General features: G+C 44.2%; 1 protein-coding gene across 5 annotated transcripts in view; it reads right to left on the reverse strand.

Annotated features, from left to right (window-relative positions):
* tenm3 (teneurin transmembrane protein 3) overlaps positions 1-22,841 on the reverse strand; it is a 237,767-nt gene that overhangs the window by 12,701 nt on the left and 202,225 nt on the right. For all 5 annotated transcript variants that reach the window (XM_053329180.1, XM_053329172.1, XM_053329158.1 and 2 more), the window contains 4 exons: positions 17,867-17,971; positions 10,116-10,246; positions 2,914-3,083; positions 2,065-2,191 (listed from right to left, as the gene is read on the reverse strand). In XM_053329180.1, coding sequence (XP_053185155.1) covers positions 2,065-2,191; positions 2,914-3,083; positions 10,116-10,246; positions 17,867-17,971 — 533 coding nt within the window. The remainder of the gene's footprint in view (positions 1-2,064; positions 2,192-2,913; positions 3,084-10,115; positions 10,247-17,866; positions 17,972-22,841) is intronic.

The raw sequence follows: 22,841 nt of genomic DNA on the forward strand, positions 1-22,841 counted from the left end.
TTGTTTTTAATAAAAAGGAAATGTTATGTTATAAAATGTTGTAAATGTTATAAATACCTTAATGTTATGATACGTTATCGGACGTACACGGTCCCAATAAATGGCCCCTTGAGTCACTGAAATTTTTTTTTGTGGCCCCTCATCATTTCTACTTGAGTACCCCTGATTTAGAGGGTTAAATGCTCGATACTTTCAGCAGTGTAGCATCTGTGTTTATTTGACTGCAGGTCCTACTCACCCTGTGGACAACAAATATGCTGACAGTAATTGATCACACCACTTAGAGTTGTAGCAGGGAAATACTTGAGCATAACACCCACTCAGCTGTGCTCATGAATAAATAATGATAAAATATGACTGATGTATGCAGTTAGGATGTTGCATATGTGTCACTGTGCATGATGAATTTTGCTTTTTTACACTATGTTTCTAAAAGAGGCTCTCAGTAAGTACTTACAGCAAGGAAAGACAGTGACAGATGGAGGAAGGAAGTGAATGAAAAACAAGTGCAAGAGAAGGTGAGAATGTGCACGTGGCATGTGGAGTAATAGAATATGACTCATTTATTCAATGGGAGGAATGATCTCTTTTCTTTCTATTTGTTGCTTCTTGTTTTGTGCGTTCCTCCCTTCTTATTTTTCCCCCTTTACTTTAGTCCCCTCACTCTTTGTCACTTTCTCCTCCTTTATTCATTATTTATTAGAGTCTTGCCTCTATTTTATTCTAAAACTGTCACTCTGGGAAAAAAGCCTTTCTCTTTTAATGCTTCTTTCTACTTTCCTCTGTCTGTTTTGCTTCTTTGCTCCCGTTAACACATTCTCGCAGTACGGACGGAAGTCTTGAAAAGCTGAACTTACAGATAAATGTCTATTATAAATGAATCAAATGTGAAGTCATAAATCTACTTTACATACTGATTGAATTTGTTCAACTATGATGTTCTATCACTCAGAGAATTGTGTACAAAAGGTCTTTAAGTAATCTAAAGCTTTAATGGACCCATATCAGTGAGTGATGGGCCAGATAAGTCAGTAGTAATGATTTTGTAGAATCCACCACAGCTGGATGATGAAGCTGATTCTTAAGATTTGAAGTTGAAGTCTGTCTAATGGCTCCATGAAAACTGACAAAGTGGTGATTTGTTCCGACACTTAAAATGACCTACATTTCCCTTTACTTGTGCTCATGTGAATAATGACTGTTGGCTGTTCTCCTACTATATATTTATTTCACCCTCTTGTTCTGGGCACCTCTCCTTTCTTCACTTGTCTCTTTCTTTCCAGCTGTTTTTTTGAGTGCATTACTTTTATCCAGTTTACTCCTTGCCTCCTCTCCTCTCTAATAAAACAGCCATGTAAAACCACCTATTTAAAATAGTGAGATACATATCTCTACATCTTGGGATCAAAAGTTGACTGTTTTACAGATCTGGAATTATCAGATTCAACTAAGATGCTACTTTCTTGTGTAAATCAAACAGAGATACTGATTCAACTATTAAACAGTGTCTACCACCTCACCTGTGAGTCCTGTTCACACTGACCATCACACTGCCTCTGCCAAACCAGCATCCAAGATACATTTGCTACGACCTGACCTTCTCTCAAAGTCACATGTTTTTGGCTCCAATCACAGTGCTCTTACAAGAGAGGACAAACACATATTTAACTAGACAAAACTGGCTGATATTTCTCCTCATGTCTGTTTCTTTTAACTGTTGTATGTCTTTCTCCTTATGAGACATGGGAGCTGTGTTTAATTGTTTTTCAACTATAACAAGCCCCCCCCCTCCCATCCTATCCTCCTCTCCTCTACTCCCTTACCTCCTCCTCTCCTCTCCACAACTCCCCCCAGGTTACCTTGCTTTGTGTGTGGAAGAAACCAAGAACACACTGTGTGTGTGAGTGTATATATGCATTCCATTTATCTTTTTTCATCTGGTCTCTAAGGAATTGAGCAGCATCTCTATCACAGTACCTCCTAGAGAAAGAGAGTGTGTGTGTGTGGCTGTGTGTGAATTAGACACAGATACATTTGCTCTTATAGTGAAAAGTCATCCAGTACCTTATCCAGGTAAGTGTAGCTCCATGTCTTTCCGTCAGCAAAAACCCGAGAAATGATTCTTCCTTGACTGTCATACTCCCATTTCTCTGTGGTGGGACCCCTCTGTAGGCCCGTCACCTGCCCCGTACTGGACACACACAATATACACACACACATCAGTCTATGGCATAGAACGAGTCATAAGAAGAACCATGGCGGTGCATGTCTAGGTGTGTGTATGAGTGACAGGCAATTTATCAGATTTCACACAGCTCCCTCTTGAGTCACATACCTTTTTACACATATGCATCAGTATTCCCCAACACCTGGAAACAATAATGAGTCAACTCTGCAGAGTTCTCATTTAAAAGGCATATTACGCAGGATTTTCCATTGACCTCAACTAGACACTGTAATAATCAAGTTTATGTTTTGGTAATTATCCTGAAAACAGCTTGGACTAGAGTCAAAACTCTTTCATTATTTGAATCTCTCAAGTCATCTGCAGCTGGTCTTCTGCTCTAAAAATGTTTTTTGCAATCTGCTTGGACCCTGATTATTGCCAACTGTGGCTATATTTTTCTTATCTCATTTCTCTGTGTTTGGAATGTTTCTGGGCGTCAGCCTTTGGGCATATGGTGTGTAGCTCCCAGCCAATGCAATGAGTGAGATTGGGACTCTTAAAAAATGTCTCTCTCCTCTGCTCACTGTCTGTGTATTTGTTTGATTTCTTCAAAACACAGCATGTCTAATTTCTGTGTATGAATGCAGAATGAAAACACGATACAACTGCATCTATCGTTTTATTAGTGCTAGTAGCTACAGCCCTAAGAACATCTTAGAATAGTAAACACACAGTAAAGGGCTCACCTGGAGTACGTCAAGTTAACTGACAGTAGCTTGCTGCTGGGAACCCAGAGTGTTGGATGACCTTGGGTGTCATAAATGATCTTCAGCAGGAACTTCCTGTGGTCATCATAAATCTTCTCTGTTCGCAGTGAGCGATCGTAATCCACAGACAGCAGGTTCCTACCATTCACCTGGAAAGAAACCATATGTATATTTTCAGTCAGTTTAGGAGGTGAAAGGATAATATTGCATGCAGCTGAATCTGAATCTCAGGCACTTCTACTCATGTCATGAAGGCTGTTAGAGGTAAGATATGTTGTGTAGTAAGTTGTATCCTGGCGGAGGTGATAGAGAAACATTCCTGAGATGTTTAAATTGAAATGGTTCAGCCAGGCAACTGACTGATGACCGTCATCCACACTGGTAGGACCTTAGGTCATCTTTGACTGAGGCTATACAGGCTTATGTCATTCACTGTGTTCTTTCTGATCTCATTTAAAGTAATGGTCCTCAATAAAATGCAACGATAATGCTCCATCATGAAGGTTTAACCACCTGGCTAAACACACACAAAAACAAAAAATGAGCCAAGGTGTTAAATTCTTGTTAATAACTGGCTGTCAATTCCAACATCGATGCCTCAGCCAGTGAACTAAACCAAACTCCTGATCCAAGGCCCATAAAACACTGTAGTATCTCAGAGCCAGCTAGCCTCTCTTCATGGCTTTCTAAATGACGTGCTGTTTGTTCAATCTCCAATTTACGAAGACAGATAGCCCAGGTCTGGAGCTAAGCTCACCTTATAGAGCCTTGAAGCAAGGAAATGCTATGAATTAACCAATCAATTGTTTTACAGATACATTTCATTAAAGAAAGAGACTTGCTGGAAAATGTTCAAGAGTCATTTTTCTCATCTTTTTATTCAGCCACTCATTCATTTGTAAATTAGCACCAGTTGAATGCAGTGAAGTGAATAAAGGGGGCAGAGAAGGAGAATATTGGATGGTGGCTAGTAGCCAGCTGGATGAAAAACAAAACCATTGGGATAACAGCCAAAAGCCATGTAGAGTGTGAGCCACCCCATATGAGGGGAAACAAATCATTCTGCAGATTGGCGGGGGCCTGTCATTTTCATGTGGGTCTAAGCAAATAGTGACTTTTATTTCAATGCAACACCAAAGAGAACTTGCACAGTATCCCCCATCCTGGACTGGAAATACAGTTTTCAAACATTACTGAAAAATGTTCTGGGGTCTCATTTGTTGTGTATGATTCCTCTCATTCATTTAATTAACTTCATATAAAACGTTAATGTTATCATAAACATTCAAACCAGCAATGTTATCTGTAATTGGGCTTGTAGTGAGCAATAACTATTCTATAAGCACCTTTTAATTTGAAAAGATATAAGCTGATTCAAACCTTAAATCAAAGTCTCAACATTTCATCAGTGTTGTCTAATTTCTTTTTTGCTTGGTTAGATTAGTAAACTCAGATTTGTGGTGTCTGAAGTATAGTCAAACAAACATAGCTAACCTGCAACATGCTTTATGTATACTATAACAAAGATTGGCTTTTGCACAAGTTGTATGTGTGAAATCTAGATCAGAATTGCTGGAAGGGTTCCTGCTGACACTCCTCTTGTGCATTCATAGTTGTCGAAGATCACCAAAATGTCATCAGGTTCAACAGAGGAGAAATCTTGTTAAGTTGGCCTGAGGAGCTCTCACTCTTACAAACTGAAGAAAGCTTTCTGTCAGGTCACTTACACTACTCCAAATAACATCTCCTCAGTGACAACAGGAGGTGTAAGGTTGATAGGACCGTAGTGGCAATTTTAGTATCCTTTCAAGAAAATTCGGCAGATGGCCTTCCAGGTGTTAGCCTTCAAATTGTGTATGATGAAGGGTTCTTTCATTGTTGTCCTGACTGTGCAGTGATTGCAGAAATCTTGTCAAAAAGCAGTGTACCCATCCCTAAGAACCCCTGTCCCACTACTAGCTTCTTCACAATTATCTGGAGTGATCACTTCACTGTCAGTGGTCTGTTCAGAGTCTCAGGGTCAGAAAATGCTTCAACTGAAGCCATTAGCCTGGTATATGGATATCATTTTTGTTTGAGTTTTATGGGTTAGGGTTGGTCAGGTGTTTCAGGCTGATAAATCAGTGTCATCTTCATCAAATTCAGCCTCTGTAACTTCAGGGTCAGAGATATCCAATGTGTCTCCTAGTGTTACATATTCTTGAAGAACTACATCCTCCTGTAATACTTCTGATAAATGATGATGATATGAAATGATAATGGATCTCTGAGACCATTGGGGGGGGGGGGGGTCTATGATGACTGGGTGATTTGTAGCAACTGGCTGATGCAGACTGACCTGGTCCTGGTCTTGGTTTTGATCTGAGTAACTGGAACCATAGACAAGGGTTAGGGTCCCTGGCCCTCAAAGCTAGAATCATCATCTTTGTGTTCAGAGTCAGTGGTAGAGGTATCTTCATCTGATTGTGGTTTTGGTTAAACAGCAATATAGAAACGCAGTCTGGGTGGTTTGACTGTGTCATATATTTCACCAACTGAGACACCATCAGAAAAAGTTTAGTTTAAAGTTCAATACATCAATCATGGCCTTTACTTGAAATGCCATTTGGGGGAAAATTACTCTTCCTGTCTTTTAGGCTATCATTAAATCCACCACTGATGTCCATAACAACTTTTCTAGTGTTTTGCTCTCCCCTGTTTCATTTAGCTTTTGTCTCAGTGTATCCAATCCAGTCTGTGTAGTTTGCCTTTGTTTAGAATCAGGTTTAGAGGTTTAAAGCACCTATTCATTTTCTTTGGTTTTCTTTCTTAGCTTCATTTTCTCCCTGAATATAAAAAAAAGACTCAATTTTCGCTTTGAGACAGGCTTTTGATTTCTGAAAATAATTCCGTTTATTTCTGTCTTCACATGAGGAAATGTAATGGGCCGAAGCTGAATTGTCCATAAGCAGGATGATATCTATGTGTGTCTGTGAAGCAAAGTAAAACCATGATAAAGGTAAAAAATGCCATGGGCAGTACTATCATGTTGCCCTGGCATACAAAACTACAAAAGAAAATATCGTATTACTTTGGATGTGAAATGACACAATGACTGTGTCATTAACGTGAAAATTGCCAGCTTTAATTTCAGCCATGTAGAATCATCAGTTAAATGACTACAGCCCTTTTTGTTCATGGTCCCCCATTTCAGGGTTACAAAATTACATTCATAAAATAGTCATTTTCATTTTGTCAAAAATTATTTTCGTAGGTGTAATAATTTAGAGAAGTCTGCAACCCATTCACATCAGCACACTCTTGATATATTATTCTTGCTCCTCCTGGACCGTTTGCATGTCAATGTACCTCTGTAAGGAATTACCTGAGACTATGCTTGACACTAAATGAACACATTCTGAAGCAGTATAGAATACATGGTTGGAAAAATGCATATCAGTAAAGAAGGTGATGAAACACTATGCAGCATTATTTGAATTCAGCCAATTCACCATCATTAGTGAAAATATGTTGCAAATCAAATCGCAATAATTATTTCTTGACATCTAGAATTAGTTTTTCTCATTTTCATCTCCTAATATTGTGCATATGTCACCAGATAGGAATTTAGTTTCCATATAGTTTATAACACCACATATTTAATCAGGAACCTGGATAAGGAACAAAAGGAGGAGCATGCTGAGTTGAAGAAACGGAGCGTGGACAAAGAAAAAACAACACCGAAACGGATGCTAAAGCAAACAGTAAATTAACAAGTTATATAAATACACATATTGCTCGGATCAGTGATCGGTTTATTTAAACTCACTAATCGGTGATCGGCCCCAAAAATCCAGATTGTGTAAAGCCTAATATCTAGTCCAAATATTTTCTAATCTCTTCTAATCTAATCTCACTTTGGACTGATGGCCAATGGACACCAATTTTAAGGCACAACCACATAAGATGACTATATGTCTATAACATATAGTCTGTGATTTATCTTATGTTGGGTCTCACACGATCATCAAGATGTGACCCAAATATTCCCCCAGGATGTTTTACTATTCATAGAAATAATGTTAATAACATAACATTTTATCATAAATATAACTCTTTTCCTTTAACAGGAAGCGTTCAATAGTATCTTTTCCAAATTATTCAATGTGCATACCACTCTCATATATTGGTATGGATTTGATGTAATTCCTAAATTGTAAATAATGAAAAAATGATGCTGGAGGAAGGTTGAATTCAGTCCTGACTTGTGAAAAGACTTTAATGTGATGACCCTTATCATGGTTTTTTAGTACATAGGGATTAAGGACCGCTGGCCAGGATTTCAAAATTAGTGCGACCGTGGTCAATACATAATGTCAGTAGTAAGAACATGGCAGACACTATTCCCAAGTGCACGCTTTTCAAACACTAACCAGAACATTTCCAATCCCAATTTTGTATCCGTTTATTTAAGGATACTATATACTTAAAAGCATTAATGAGGACTTTCAAATATGCAGAGGAGGAGTACTGTGCAGTTCAAATGGATTAATTATCCTCTATTATTTGGTTGCACAAAATTAGTAGCAGCAGCAGCAGCAGCACTGTGCCAGCAGCTGCAGCACACAGGAGAAACACACCAGCTTTATATTCATTCTAACATTATCAGAATTGATGTATATTAATGTTTGGGGTGTCCTGAATGTATATTTTGAAATTTCAGGTGGATCACAGAGGTGAACTCATTTCTCTCTCTCCTGTTTCATCTGTTGCTGCATTTAAATGGAATAAGAGGAGCTCATGTGATTGTCATTATTGAAGCCGGCCCCAGCTCCACCTGCTGATTCTGTATTCCTCTCACTAACAATGTATTCAGTCTCTCCTTCACGTTGCACCTGGTTGTGCCTGGCTGAGCCTGGAGGAGAGCAGAGTATGCCAGTTCTGATGAGGAAAATTGCAGAAATGTGTTGATCACACCCACATGTGCTGTGCGCCAGGAATTAAGGCTTCAATCTGGGCCTATACCCTGTTTGTGGAAAACAAGACCCTTAGTGTTTAATTACTATATCTGTATCGTTAATGTGTTCCTGCAGGTTGTCAGGTACAGGACAGCTGAGTCACTCAACCATCTGTGGGCTTTCTGTCAATGCCTGCCCTTCACCCATTTAAACTAATACATCACTTTCTGTTCCATTTGCAAATTTTTATTTTTTAGTGTGCCCCTCTCACAGTCTAGCTGTACCTGCATTTCCATCATTGTGACAAGCAATGCAAGTAATTCAGATAAAGCGTTTTAACTCTGCAGGTCATATTGGCCAGGCTTCACATGAAGTGGGGATGCATCCAGTTTACACAAACATGTATATATGTCAACCTTTTCATTTTTGTGCAGCTGATCCTAACACATCAAAAAATCACCATTCAAAAATGTTGCATTCTTTGCGTTAAATAAAACTGATTGAAATCATTATTATGTCTGTTATTGCATCCTGTTTCAGGTAACATAGAACAATAAAGTTTGATTGTGAATGAGTTTTTTCCTCCCATAAACAAATAGTGGAAACCAAGGGAACACTGTTGAACACTCTGAAAACAAGCTTCATTAAGGATTAATGGCCCATTTATTAATGTTTATTAATGACTGATTAGATATCTAAGAAAAATAGATTTGTGGTTCTGATGGTTAGTATAGACATTCTTTAGGAGGAGAGAATGTGAACCAGAATATGAACTGTATGTACGGGTCAAATAGGTCTTTGATCATGTAGTACCCATCAGCCTGGTTGGTGTAATGCATTTACAACATTATGAAATTGTACACAGACACCTAATGTGGAGCAGAGTTGACAAAGAACATCCTCTGAATCCACTGTATGTCTATCATATACATAAGTGACAAAAACAACAGCAGAAGCAGCAGCTCATACACAAATACAACAATCTCAACACCAGCTGTCCTACATGATCATTTATCATCTCATAAAACTTGCCAGCACTGACATTCTGTGTGTGACAGTAGATGTTTTCATTACTTCATCCAACAAGCTGCTTAAACATGCACTTTCTCATTAACTGGCATCTTGTGCATAATGTGTACAAGGATTAGCACACCACATAAAAACAGTAAGACTATTAGCATTTAGGAGAAAACACTGGATTAAAGTTCACTGCTGCTCAGCCAGCCCTGCAATAACCCCGTCATCATTAACACTTTAAATTGTCATCTTGCTGCTACAAGACATGCATGTAGCTGACATGTAGTACACACACTGGATTTACGCTCACCTTTGCACAACCATTTACTAAAACACATCTACAGTACCTACAACTCATTATTACTGGCTCACAATATAACACTCCCCATTACTGCTAGTGGACCACACATGCTGTTACATTCATTAGGGTTTATTGGCCCATGCTGAGGATGACACCACAGTGTAGATCAAATCCTGCAGAGGCCACACCGCTGCACACTTCTCCTCCTATTAGGCTGGGCTAGTTAGAGAACACTTCATGTAAAATTCAAGCACTGCAGACAAATCACTGTCCCTTCCTCCTTCTCCTAATAGCCTGTAAGAACAACAAACCCACTGCCACACTAGACAGAAAAACACACTGTAGCTCATAACATGCTGCTCACAGAAGGGGGCAAAACGATCAGAAGGGTCTTACGTGACTCTTTTTTTTTTGTGAGCATTGTTTCCTTATAACTGGAAAGTGCTGGGTTCACACCCAATGGTCAGCTGGTGCATATTCATGTTCATGTGAAACTCTGACCTACCTGTGGGAGTGTGTGGGTTTGTTTACACAGTGTATGCTAGTTCTGTGATAACCTGGTGTTTCTCACCTCTTACCCAACGAGGAATAATGGGTGGATGGAAAAATAATTAATAATTATGTTTAGTCATATTCAGATGTGTTTATAAGTTATAAATGTGAATACAATAAGTAGAATTCCATCAGTTAAAGGCTTCCCATAGTGTGCTGTTAAGAAATTCTTCAATTAATATTTGATTAATCCAGCTGGACTCTGTTTATAAGAGCACATGGATGGAGTCAGATCCAATTTTCATTTTAAGACCATCTGACCCTATTTCTTTTTTCAGTGAAGAAATAACTTGATTGTTTGAAGGTCAATTTTCAGTGCTGAAGCTTTCCATTCTTGTTTTCTTGTGGGAAGCTTCACTTCGAGAGCTACTCACCCTGAGCTTCCTTCCAAAGACGATGACTTTTCCCCGGGTTTGTTCTTTCCTGAACCTCCACTCCACCAGGTTCTGGCCATTCTCTCCTGGCAGTGTCATGTTGCGTCGGGCTACAGTTGGGTTAGCAGCGCCTGGATTCAGCCATAAAAAAAAGACAAGAATACGAACAATAGTTAATACAGCAGTGAAAAATGAACAACAGTTTACCCTTTAAAGAAGTAAATATGTGCTGTACACTTAAGCATCAGCATCTGCTGTGAGTGTAAATATTAGAGCAGAGCCTTCTGCCTGCTTAGTTTATCTGATGACTACATACTTTTGAGTGACTCTCAGTAAATAAGTGCACACTATTTAAAGCCAGTGGCAGGTCATCCTAATCATCCTAATACTGTTATATAGTATTGCTATTATGTATTCCTTCCTCAAGGTAAACATACTGTAGCAGATCTAGCTGCTCAGAGTTAACACAATGCATGGCAGCATGGATTTCGATCATTTACAGAAGTCATGGGCTATGAAGAGCTCTGCATGCTCACTGTGAATGAGTGTGGAAAGATGGTGCAGTTGGTTCACAGTGTGTACCAGTATACACTGCACACATCTCAAAATTCACACAGTATTTGCTGAGAAATTTTTTATTATGCTGTGGTTTTAATCTTCTAATATTGCCTGTTTATTACAGCTCTAATACTTTCCATTTCCAGTCATGTTTTGGACCTTCAGACAAAATTCAACCTGTCATCCATCACTATGAACATCACTTATTGGAGTGAAATTTATATGGATGCAGTTTGTCTTGTAAATATGAAGTGTCTGCGCTATGTTACCATGCAATGACAACTAAATGTTGACACAAATAAAAACAGACATGTGTACTGTGATAAATCACTCTCAGTATATGTAGCACATTCACAGTCTCTATAAGATGATTTTTACACATTCAGGTTCTCTTTCATAATATTTCGTTCGATGTCTCACTATGGGATGCACGCCTCGCTGCAGCCCTCAGAAGCATTTATCTCATTACGCCAATCCTGATTGGCTGGTGAACGTGTCCGTCCGCCACAGGTAGTCCCATCTACCTTAAATAGCTCATGCGGACGGCACCACCCTCATTCAAACACCTCTTCTCACTCGGAGCATATCTCACGTCCAGGGCTAGCTAGCTTAACTGTCCATAGACGGATCTTATTTAGCTTCTGTCGCTGGGCGCTACTAGCTTAGGACATTTTTCTGCTTCGTCGGTCACACCAGATCGAACTCAGTGCTTTCCTGCCCTCCACGGCTTGGTCAGCACTGCTCTCGACGACCCACCACGGCTACTCGAGCACCGGGCATTAGCACACCAGCTAATTCTCGGCTTCTTCACGGTTAGCACACCAGCTAACTGCCTCGGTTCCCTGCCTGCACACCAGCTCGCACGGAATGGAGGCTAAAACCCCTCACACCAGAGGGCACGGAGACTCCGGAGCCAGACTCTGTCGCTGCGGGAATAAGATATCGAGCATGGATCCACACCAGGTCTGCTCGTGCTGTCTTGGGCTGGAACACGCCCGGGCGGCTATCGAGGTCCCCGGCTCGTGTCAACACTGTGCGGTGTTCACCATCAAGAGTCTCCGCAGACGACTAGCCCGCCAGGCTAGCCTGTCTGGACATGACCCCCATCTCTCTTCCGACGGCGCCGCCGTCGAGGGCGGAGAGGAGGTGGGGGTCGCTGCGGTGGCGACACCGGAGGCTAGCGACAGCTGGGGCTCCCAGCTCGAGCTAGCCGCGGTTCCCCCGCTGGAGGAAGACGTCCTGGATTTGGACTATGGGGAAGATGATGATGGCGCCTTGGATCTCCTCATATCAGAGGATGAGGAAGAGGATGACATCTTCATCACGCCGGCTCGGGCTGCAAAGCCCGCGGCTTCCGTCGACTCTCGGGATGGAGATGAGAGTAGCACACCAGCTTCTCCCTCCCCCAGCTCGGACATGCTCGACGTGTGCAAACGCGCTGCTGCCCGGCTGGGCATCCCCTGGCCCGCTGTCGTAGCTGAGACCACCAGATCTCGCTACGAGGGGAAGAAATTGCCCTTGGCCAAGAGCGCGACGAAGCAACTTCTCCCCGTCTTCCCGGAGCTGCTGGAGGAGGTGGCGCGCTCATGGAGAGACCGCCCCTACAGCAGCCGGAGCCCGGTTCCCGGGGCCTCGTCCCTCGACTGTGAGGCGATGGAGAGCCTGGGTCTGCTCCGCATGCCTCCGATGGAGCCACTTGTTGCAGCTCACCTTCACCCCCAGCTGTCAGCGGTGTCCTCCCGGAGCCCCAGCCTGCCGTCCAAGTCCGACCGTTTTCAGTCAGCCCTGACTGAGAATGCGTACAAGGCGGCGGCGCTCTCGGCCAGAGCGCTCAATGTCCTCTCGCTGCTCACGGCCTACCAGGCTGAGTTGTGCGAGGATGTTGCGCAAACTCAGGACCCAGCTGCGTGGGAGGAGATACCGGTCATCACCGACCTGTGTCTCCGTGTCCAACGCTGCGCGGTCCAGGCCACGGGAAGAGCGATGGGGACCATGGTTCTGCAGGAGCGAGCGCGGTGGCTCAACCTCGCCAGCCTGTCAGACAGAGAGAAGGACGACGTCCTGGACATGCCCATTGTCCCGGAGGGTATTTTTGGTTCCGCCCTAGCATCGATGCAACAACGGTGTGAAGCCAAAAAGAAGGAAGACGAAGCTCTCAAGCTCTGCCTCCCTCGCAAGCCCTCAGCTCCCTCTCCACCTGCGCAGCGTAAATCCTTCGCCCAGGTTTCGCAGTTCAAAATACCGAAACATCCGAAGCCTCAGCCCGCCCTGCCGCCCGTGCCCGGGCGGCCCGGCTGGTTCAAAAAGCCCTCGGCCCCAGCTACAGCTCCGCCGGCACAGCCCGCGCAAGCTACTAGCCACCAGGCCAGGAAGAGGAAGAGAGCGGCCTGACCGCCCCTCTCGTCACCGGTGATGCAGCTGGAAGTTCCCCGTTCTCCAGCTCCACCTGTTTGGCTTCCGAGCGTGCACTCCGGGGCCCCCCACGCCCCCATCTCCCAGCTGCCACGGACCGTGCCAGAGCAGACCGGGAGAGACGGACATCTGACGGCAGAGGGTTCAGCGGTTGCCCCTCTCCCATGTCCACAAGCACGCACACACACACAAGTTTTCATATAGAAAATAGAATGTGTCCCGCTGTCGCATCCAGGCCGAGTGCCGAGGGCGCAGCGAATAAAAGCCAAAACTATAAAAATAAACAGCGCGGTGGCGGCACCTGCTGTCCCACCCCCGGGAAAAGCCGCGGCTTTTCCCGGGGTGAGGGCAGTGAGGTCCCCGTCACTGCGTTGTCCTCCCGGGCCAAAGTGCACAGCACCGCCCAGAGGCCATGTCAGTTTTCCACCACGAGAGGGCGCCACCGCACCGCGGTTGGGACCTCTCATGGTGGAGGAGCTGCAGCGCGTCTCACCTCTCTGCCGCAGGTGGGAGAAGTGGGCTGCGCTCGCAGCTTCACCCTGGGTGTTGAAGACGATTTCGAGGGGTTACAGGCTGCAGTTTGCCGCTGTTCCCCCTCGATTCGCCGGCATAATACACTCCCAGGCTCAGGGAGAGTCAGCTCGTGTTTTACAAGAGGAAATCCTCTCACTGTTAAACAAAGGAGCAATCTGTGTCGTTCCTCCCGCACAGTGTCAGAGCGGTTTTTACTCCAGGTACTTTCTGGTCCCAAAACGGGGGGGGGGAGTGGTATTCGCCCTATCCTGGATCTACGTGCTCTGAACAAATTTCTCAGGAAATACAAGTTCAGGATGCTCACACACGCATCCCTGCTGCGCCTGGTGCGACAGAACGATTTCCATCCAGGCAAATCTGTTCAATTCAGATTGTGTCTTCGATTACTCGGACTGATGGCGTCAGCCATTCTCGTGGTCCGTCTAGGTCGCCTCCACATGAGGGAATTCCAGCTCTGGGTGGCCTCATGCGGGCGGGATCCCGTGCGTCATGGCGCACGGAGAGTGTTGGTTACGCCGGGGTGCGTCAGGGCACTGCGCCACTGGCGAGCCCCGTATTTTCTGACCCGCGGGGTGCCCATGGGCTCTGTCCTGTCCAGGACGGTGGTCATTACGGACGCCAGCCTGACAGGGTGGGGCGGAATTCACGAGGGCCGGTCGATGAGGGGCCGCTGGAGTGTGGACCTCCAGCGGTCTCACATAAATTTTCTGGAACTTTCAGCGGTGTTCCTCTCCCTGAAACACTTCCTTCCGTCTCTCATGGGCCATCATGTCCTGGTGAGGACGGACAATACGACGACGGTAACGTACATCAACCGCCAAGGGGGGTTGCGCTCTCGTCAGTTGCACATGCTGGCTCGCAGACTGATCCTGTGGAGCTGCGGTCGTCTCCTCTCCCTGAGGGCGACGCACGTCCCGGGAGCTCTGAACACGGGCGCGGACCTGTTGTCCAGGGGCGCGCCGGTATACGGGGAGTGGACTCTGCACCCGGTGATTGTGGAACAGATATGGGCCCGTTATGGTCGGGCCGCGGTGGATCTGTTCGCGTCAAGAGGAAACGCGCAGTGCGCGCTGTTTTACTCTCTGCGCAGCCTGGATGCTCCCCTCGGCATAGACGCACTAGCGCACGTCTGGCCGCACGAGCTTCTTTACGCGTTCCCTCCCCTGGCCCTGTTACCCCCCACTCTATCCGGAGTGAGGGACCACGGCCACGCGCTGATTCTGATAGCTCCGCATTGGCCTGCGATGCATTGGCTGGCGGAGATATATCGGTTGCTGTGCGCGCAACCTTGGCAGCTCCCGCTGCGCAGGGACCTGTTATCGCAGGGGGGGGGGGCGGTTTTCCACCCGCACCCAGAACGCCTGGCGCTGTGGGTTTGGCCCCTGAGTGGTTCAATTTGTCAGCGGTGGGACTCCCACAGCGTGTGATTTCCACTATACAAAGTGCTCGAGCCTCTTCCACTAGGTCTCTGTATGACTGTAAGTGGAGAGTGTTTGAGGACTGGTGTCACAGAAATGGCCATGTTCCTTTTCAGTGTCCAGTGGGTGTGATATTGTCATTCTTACAGGACCTGATTGACAAACGAAAAGCCTTCTCCACAGTTGAAGTGTACTTGGCAGCTATAGCCGCCTGTCACGTGGGGTTTGGGGAACAAACAGCGAGCCAGCACCCGCTGGTTTGCCGTTTTATGAAGGGAGCGCGCAGGCTTCTCCCCGTGTCCAGACCGCTGGTGCCACCATGGGATCTGGCGGTGGTTCTGGAGGGGCTCAAGGGTCCTCCTTTTGAGCCGCTGGGGGGAGCAGGCTTGAAACACCTGTCTCTCAAGACAGTGTTGTTACTGGCTCTGGCTTCGGCTAAACGGGTTAGTGACATCCATGCGCTTTCGGTGCATCCATCATGCACTCAGCTTTTCCCGGGGGATGTGAGGATGATTTTGAAGCCCAACCCGGCCTTTGTGCCTAAGGTAGTGGGCTCATGTTCTCCTATTGACCTTGTGGCCTTTGCTGCCTCACCTGGAGAGCAGCGGTCACATGCGTTATGTCCAGTCCGTGCGGTGCGCACTTACATGGACAGGACTAAGGGTTTCAGGAGGAGCGATCAGCTGTTTGTCTCCTGGGCTAATCCTCATAAGGGGAAACCTGTCACAAAGCAGCGCCTGTCCCACTGGGTCGTGGAGGCGATTGCTTTGGCTTATACGAGTCAGGGTTTGCAGACACCTGCGGGTCTGCGGGCGCACTCGACTCGGGGCTTGGCCGCATCCTGGGCCTTATTCAGGGGAGTTTCTGTTCAGGACATCTGTGCTGCAGCGAGTTGGTCCTCGCCTCTCACTTTTGTCCGTTTTTATATGCTGGACGTCTCCGCTCCGTGCGTGGCACGCGCGGTTTTGCTGTCCTGATTGGAACAGAGTACATTTTTCCCTGTGGGTTGGTGGACGCTCGATAAGCTTGTCTGGCAATACGGGAGCAACCATATCCCATAGTGAGACATCGAACGAAATATTATGAAAGAGAACTTTAGGTTATTTACATAACCCCGGTTCTCTGAGTAATATGAGTGAGATGTCTCACCAGACTACCCTTCTTGCTTGGGCGAGTGAGAAGAGGTGCTTATCTTGAATGAGGGTGGTGCCGTCCGCATGAGCTATTTAAGGTAGATGGGACTACCTGTGGCGGACGGACACGTTCACCAGCCAATCAGGATTGGCGTAATGAGATAAATGCTTCTGAGGGCTGCAGCGAGGCGTGCATCCCATAGTGAGACATCTCACTCATATTACTCAGAGAACCGGGGTTATGTAAATAACCTAAAGTTTGGTTCTTATCAGTAACAATATAAACTAGAAATGATTTGCAGCAAATGTACTAAAATGTGTAAATATTGGTATGGCATGTAAAATGATGAGATCAAAGGCATTCTTTGATGTTTTCTGATACAGTGCAAATCAAATCCTAATGTGCCAAATCAAAGAGTGATAACATTGTATTATGAGAAGCTTGTACCAAATGTTGGAACACAACAACTGAAAAAATGACAGTGATACTCTACTATGACCCTTTCCACAAACAAGCCCATCGAATGGTGTTTACCTGCAGAGAACCATGCTGGCATCACAATAAAAAGGCCACTCAAACAACATGTGACACCAAAACTCTTGACTGGAAACCATTTTCATGGAAATGTGGGACATGGTGTACTGAGCAATTTTCAATTCATAAGCACTGGGGTGTCACGATTCTCCAAATCCTCGATTCAGTTTTATTTTCAATTTCTATTTTTTAAGGTCACGATTTGATTCTCAGTCTTTTTTTTTTGGGTCCCTTTAGCACAGATGCCTATGCCATCTTTACACTAATCATGAGTGATACAATCTCCATCAGTTGTTTGCAATGTACCACACTAAGGCTTTACTGTCAAAATTAAATAACAATTAATGTGTTTCAGGAGTCAATTAGAAACTTACTGTAAACAAAAGAATAATGTAGTGACCCTTTAGTAACTGCAGTGTTCACTCTTCATATTAGATGATATACAAGTTCACAACAAAACAAAAACTAAATTAAAACATCCATGTCCATAGCCATCACTGAACAATGAAGTGTGTTAACTGTCCTAACAGTGTCCTAACTGTATCCTAACAGTAGCATCTCTGCTGCTACAAATAGCTAGTTATTGCTTTAGTGCAGACATCCCAACTCTCCTGGAAGATCCGTGAGTGTCCCGCATATTGATAGCAGCTCCCTGATGCCCGCAAATTGTGTGTGTTTGTGTGACTATCAATGCAGCGCGTGTGAGAGCAAAGCGTCCTGATAGCTCTGTGTTGCTTCTTATTAGACCACTCGCACTCCTCCCCCCTGCTGGACTGACAACCAGTTGGAGTTTGGTTGATGTGTCTCCTCTATCAGCGGTTGCCATGGTGTCTTTTAACTGGCTGCAGGTTCAAGTTAGAGGAGGTAATGTTGACTCGCTGCATTTCAGCACGTCTGTGTTTTCTTCACTCTTGACTCGCCTGCAGGAAGTGACATTGGGAGCGTGGCTCCATCCTCGATTCCTCCGTTGATTTTGGAGATTGTGATGTCATTTCGATCGATATTCGATTTACAAACGAGATCGTGACACCCCTAACAAGCATTCACCATGTAGAAAGCCAACGCTGAATGCTTTACACATACAGTGTAAATCATAAATCATCCAACAATAACAGACATGAAATCTCATATATTTAGGAAAATGTCCTCAAAACGGTGTACCTGCTAGTATATGTGGCTCTGTCTGGTAGTGTGTATCCATCCCGTTGGCATAGATGACCCTCAGTGAATGGTCATTACCCACCTGGTAGCTGTTGCGAAGCTGGTCTATATGGGAGACAGAAAGAGGGACATATAATTATCATGAATGAACCCATGCATTCACACTGATGTGAGGGTGAAGGAGAGGGAGAGAAAGACAAGAAGAAGAGAGCAAAGAAGTACAAGATAACGAGTGAGTTTATGGATAACTGTAAGGGGAGAAACCAGTACAATTAATTTCTGTGGGCCGTGTTTGAACCTTTTAATAAAGCACAGAGCAGGTATTAATATCCCACTGTTTCTTTTAATTAGGCTCCCCTTGACCTCTCACAGGACTAATGGTTATGAGTATGAGTGTGTGTGTGTGTGTGAATGACAGAGAAAGAAAGGCTTTCTAGGCTGTAGGTATTTGTACTTCTTCCTTCCATCTGATATTCCATCAGGTAAATGTGATTCATCTTCGATTGATTGTCTTTTTAACAAATCCACAAAGAATGAATTGTGGTGCTGCCAATAACACCGTGAATCTATTTAGCTTCTTTTACTATGACATCATCTACTGAAATGTCAGATACAGATATTACTGTGACTCAGGCACAAGTTATTCAGATATCACTGAATGTATCCAGGATTTCACAGAAACATCAGTGCTGTTTGTTATCCACATCTGGCTGTGTGTCACAGCTGGCTGCAGCATCACACAGCAGCTGAAACAATAAGTGTGTCTCCAACTGAGAAAGAGTCTGTGTGTATTTATGCTTGTTTAACACTGGATCTGTTAGGATCTTCTGCTGCTCATCTACACAGGTCAGCTGTTGCACTCACATTCAGTTTGTTTGTATTAAAGCAGAACTTATGGATGAATCCTGAACTCCATCACAACTGTCAGGACATTTTTCTTCTTGATTTGACAGCAACTTCAAAGCTTTTCTTTTAATTTAATAAAAGTATAATTACTTATGTACAGTATAAAAATAAAAAATAAAAATTTCACAAGGATTCGCTCTACAAGCTCTAAAAAGTTATTTTACATAAAGGGGAAAAATACAGCATTGGTTGGCTGAACTCTTAAATGATCTGGTGTCAATAACTACCAAAATATTTCAACCTTTTAAATGTGTCTAAAATAGAATTCCTGTAAACAGTAAAGTCAGTATTCTTTTAGTTTTTGGATAGGGGGTGGATGTTGTGGTTGAATAATGTCAAAGAAATCTGCTGGATGGAGCTGAACCTTCACACCTAACCAGCAACATCCATTTTCCCGCACTAAAGCTGGCTTTGTGCAGTATACTATAAATGTGGGGAGACAGCACACTGAACAGAGCAGTCTTATTACAGTCAGCCTATACTAATGTACTGACATGAACATTTACTGTTTTTATCCTTGTAGAGCATCACTGTCAAGAATTGCATTACAGCATATTCACGTCTTCCACAAAGCAATAAACAATGACATTAAAATGACAAAACACTGCTTGCTATATTACCTTGTTTACCATTTCTGGGCTGCAAATAGACCTGATGTGATTCACACTTATTACACCACTTGCACTCTGGCATATTGTGCAGTTCCATGATAGTGAGGAGGTGAATTGATAAATAATGTACACAAATGGATGGAGAGGAATGCTACACTTGTCAATGGCTTTGAATAACTTATTACATTCCAATCAATACTGCTCTGCTGTGAGGGAGAATCTACTCTGTTTTCCCCACACTCAGGTACATGTTGCTCCCTCTGAAACAAATCACTACCGGCCACTCGAGGCCTCGCTTCAACTGACTCATTAGTTCAGATTTAACAAGGGCATCAGTGCTAAATTACTGTTTTCCCTCTCCGTTTAGACTGAATGTCTGACATGATGGATGACGAGGATGGAGAAACTACAGTTTTCTTTTTGCAGTTCTTCTCAATCTCAAGTCTATTTTTAAGAGATTCAAATGGAGCCAGAAACATTTCAGTGCACTTTAAGACTTTCACACAAAGTGCTGATACCATTTACTCTGATGTCCAACAGAACCAAACCAAAAATACATTTTAATCCCCTTCGGGTATGTTTTGTTTTAATACACTGATGAGTGTATTGTTGTTGCTGAAATGAGGGGAACAAACAACAAGACAATTACTGGAACAAAATGCCACCCTGCATTTGAAGTTGTGTCACTGGACTTTTGGTGAGAAATCTGCATGTTTTTTAATTGCACAAAACACAAACTATGGCCTCATAACTAGTCTACACAAAGTACAAACATAACAAACTTCAAAAAGCTAATACTTATTTCATTATTGAAGAGATATTTTATGGGATGCTATTACACTGGACAGAGTTATATTGTGTGCAAATGCAGCAATTAAAGGCAGCACACATTGTTCACTAAATGAACACATCTGTACATTATCAACAAGGACTTATGAGCGCTTTAGTTTGGAAACAAATATCCTGTTTAAAAAGAAATTGTTACTAAATTTGTCTTTTTGTTATAGATTAGAACAAAAACATGTAGATTGATTCACTTATGCCAGCCCACTGGATAACTTTTTCTGCTGATTCAGTTTTTTTCTATTCTGGCCAGAACACAATTCTCTAAAAAGAAAACAATGAATACATATTGTGATCATATTTAAAAAAATAATATATTGATACTTAATAGATGATGATAAATAGATGATTTACTACCAGTGATGGGAATAACGGTGTTATAAATAAACAGGGGTTACTAACGGCTTTACTTTGTTCAGTAACAAGTAATCAAATTAATGACTGTTTCCCCCGTTACAACGCCATTACTGCCAAAAAATGCGGCTTTACTTCTTCAGACTTCACTGAAGCGGTGTCTCTCTGCCAATGAGTGGCTGCACTTAGGGGCATAACCAAAGACAAAGTTGGGGCGCAAATGAGACACAATCTCCCAGAATCTGGAGCGAGGGAGTAAGAGTGTGTGCTAGAGAGTGACTGTATGTGTGTGTGCTTATGTGACTATCAATGCAATCCCTCACCGGACCTTTTTAATTATTTATTAATTTCCAGTAGCTACAATTTTTCATAGTTATATTAAGAGATATATTGTTATTGCTTTTTGAGGAATACAATTCAATTGCTGCACATCTGCTACATGTACAATTTTATTATTTACTTCCTTTTAGTACATTTCTTAAGCATAATTGAATTTTGAATGTGTTTTAGGCCAGTTGTTGTTGATTGGGGCAGCCATTTGACATATTTGAACAATTTAAAAAAAAGTAATGTAATAGTTAGCTTTCCTGGTAATTAATTGACATAAAATGATGATGATGAAAATATACATTAATCAATCAACTGAACCTGACCCGACCTGCAAACTTCTTTTTACAAACCATGTTTACTAAGCACTGGTAGGACCAGTGAGCTGTGGCTAGGAAGCAACATGATGTGGCTGGGGAAGAACATGATGTGGCTAGGAAGCAACATGATGTGGCTGGGGAAGAACATGATGTGGCTGGGGAGCAACATGATGTGGCTGGGGAAGAACATGATGTGGCTGGGGAGTAACATGATGTGGCTGGGGAGCAACATGATGTGGCTGGGGAGTAACATGATGTGGCTGGGGAGCAACATGATGTGGCTGGGGAACAACATGATATGGCTGAGGAACAACATGATGTGGCTGGGGAACAACATGATGTGGCTGGGGAACAACATGATGTGGCTGGGGAGCAACATGATGTAGCTGGGGAACAACATGATGTGGCTGGGGAACAACATGATGTGTCTGGGGAGCAACATGATGTGGCTAGGGAACAACATGATGTGTCTGGGGAGCAACATGATGTAGCTGGGGAGCAACATGATGTGGCTGGGGAACAACATGATGTGTCTGGGGAGCAACATGATGTAGCTGGGGAACAACATGATGTGGCTGGGGAACAACATGATGTGTCTGGGGAGCAACATGATGTAGCTGGGGAACAACATGATGCGGCTGGGGAACAACATGATGTGTCTGGGGAACAACATGATGTGTCTGGGGAGCAACATGATGTGGCTGGGGAACAACATGATGTGGCTGGGGAACAACATGATGTGTCTGGGGAACAACAGGATGTGTCTGGGGAGCAACATGATGTGGCTGGGGAACAACATGATATGGCTGAGGAACAACATGATGTGGCTGGGGAACAACATAATGTGGCTGGGGAACAACAGGATGTGGCTGGGGAACAACATGATGTGGCTGGGGAGCAACATGCTATGACTGGGGAGTAACATGATGTGGCTGGGGAGTAACATGCTGTGGCTGGGGAACAACAGGATGTGGCTGGGGAACAACATGATGTGTCTGGGGAACAACACGATGTGGCTGGGGAGCAACATGATGTGGCTGGGGAGCAACATGATGTGGCTGGGGAACAACATGATGTGTCTGGGGAACAACATGATGTGGCTGGGGAGCAACATGATGTGGCTGGGGAGTAACATGATGTGGCTGGGGAACAACATGATGTGGCTGGGGAACAACATGATGTGGCTGGGGAGCAACATGATGTGGCTGGGGAGCAACATGATGTGGCTGGGGAACAACATGATGTGGCTGGGGAGCAACATGATGTGGCTGGGGAGCAACATGATGTGGCTGGGGAACAACATGATGTGGCTGGGGAGCAACATGATGTGGCTGGGGAGCAACATGATGTGGCTGGGGAACAACATGATGTGGCTGGGGAACAACATGATGTGGCTGGGGAACAACATGATGTGGCTGGGGAGCAACATGATGTAGCTGGGGAGCAACATGATGTGGCAGGGGAGTAACATGATATGGCTGAGGAACAACATGATGTAGCTGGGGAACAACATGATGTGGCTGGGGAGCAACATGATGTGGCTGGGGAGCAACATGCTGTGGCTGGGGAACAACATGATGTAGCTGGGGAACAACATGATGTGGCTGGGGAACA

Source organism: Scomber japonicus, chromosome 2 (genome assembly GCF_027409825.1).
Source record: "Scomber japonicus isolate fScoJap1 chromosome 2, fScoJap1.pri, whole genome shotgun sequence".
NCBI lineage: Eukaryota > Metazoa > Chordata > Actinopteri > Scombriformes > Scombridae > Scomber > Scomber japonicus.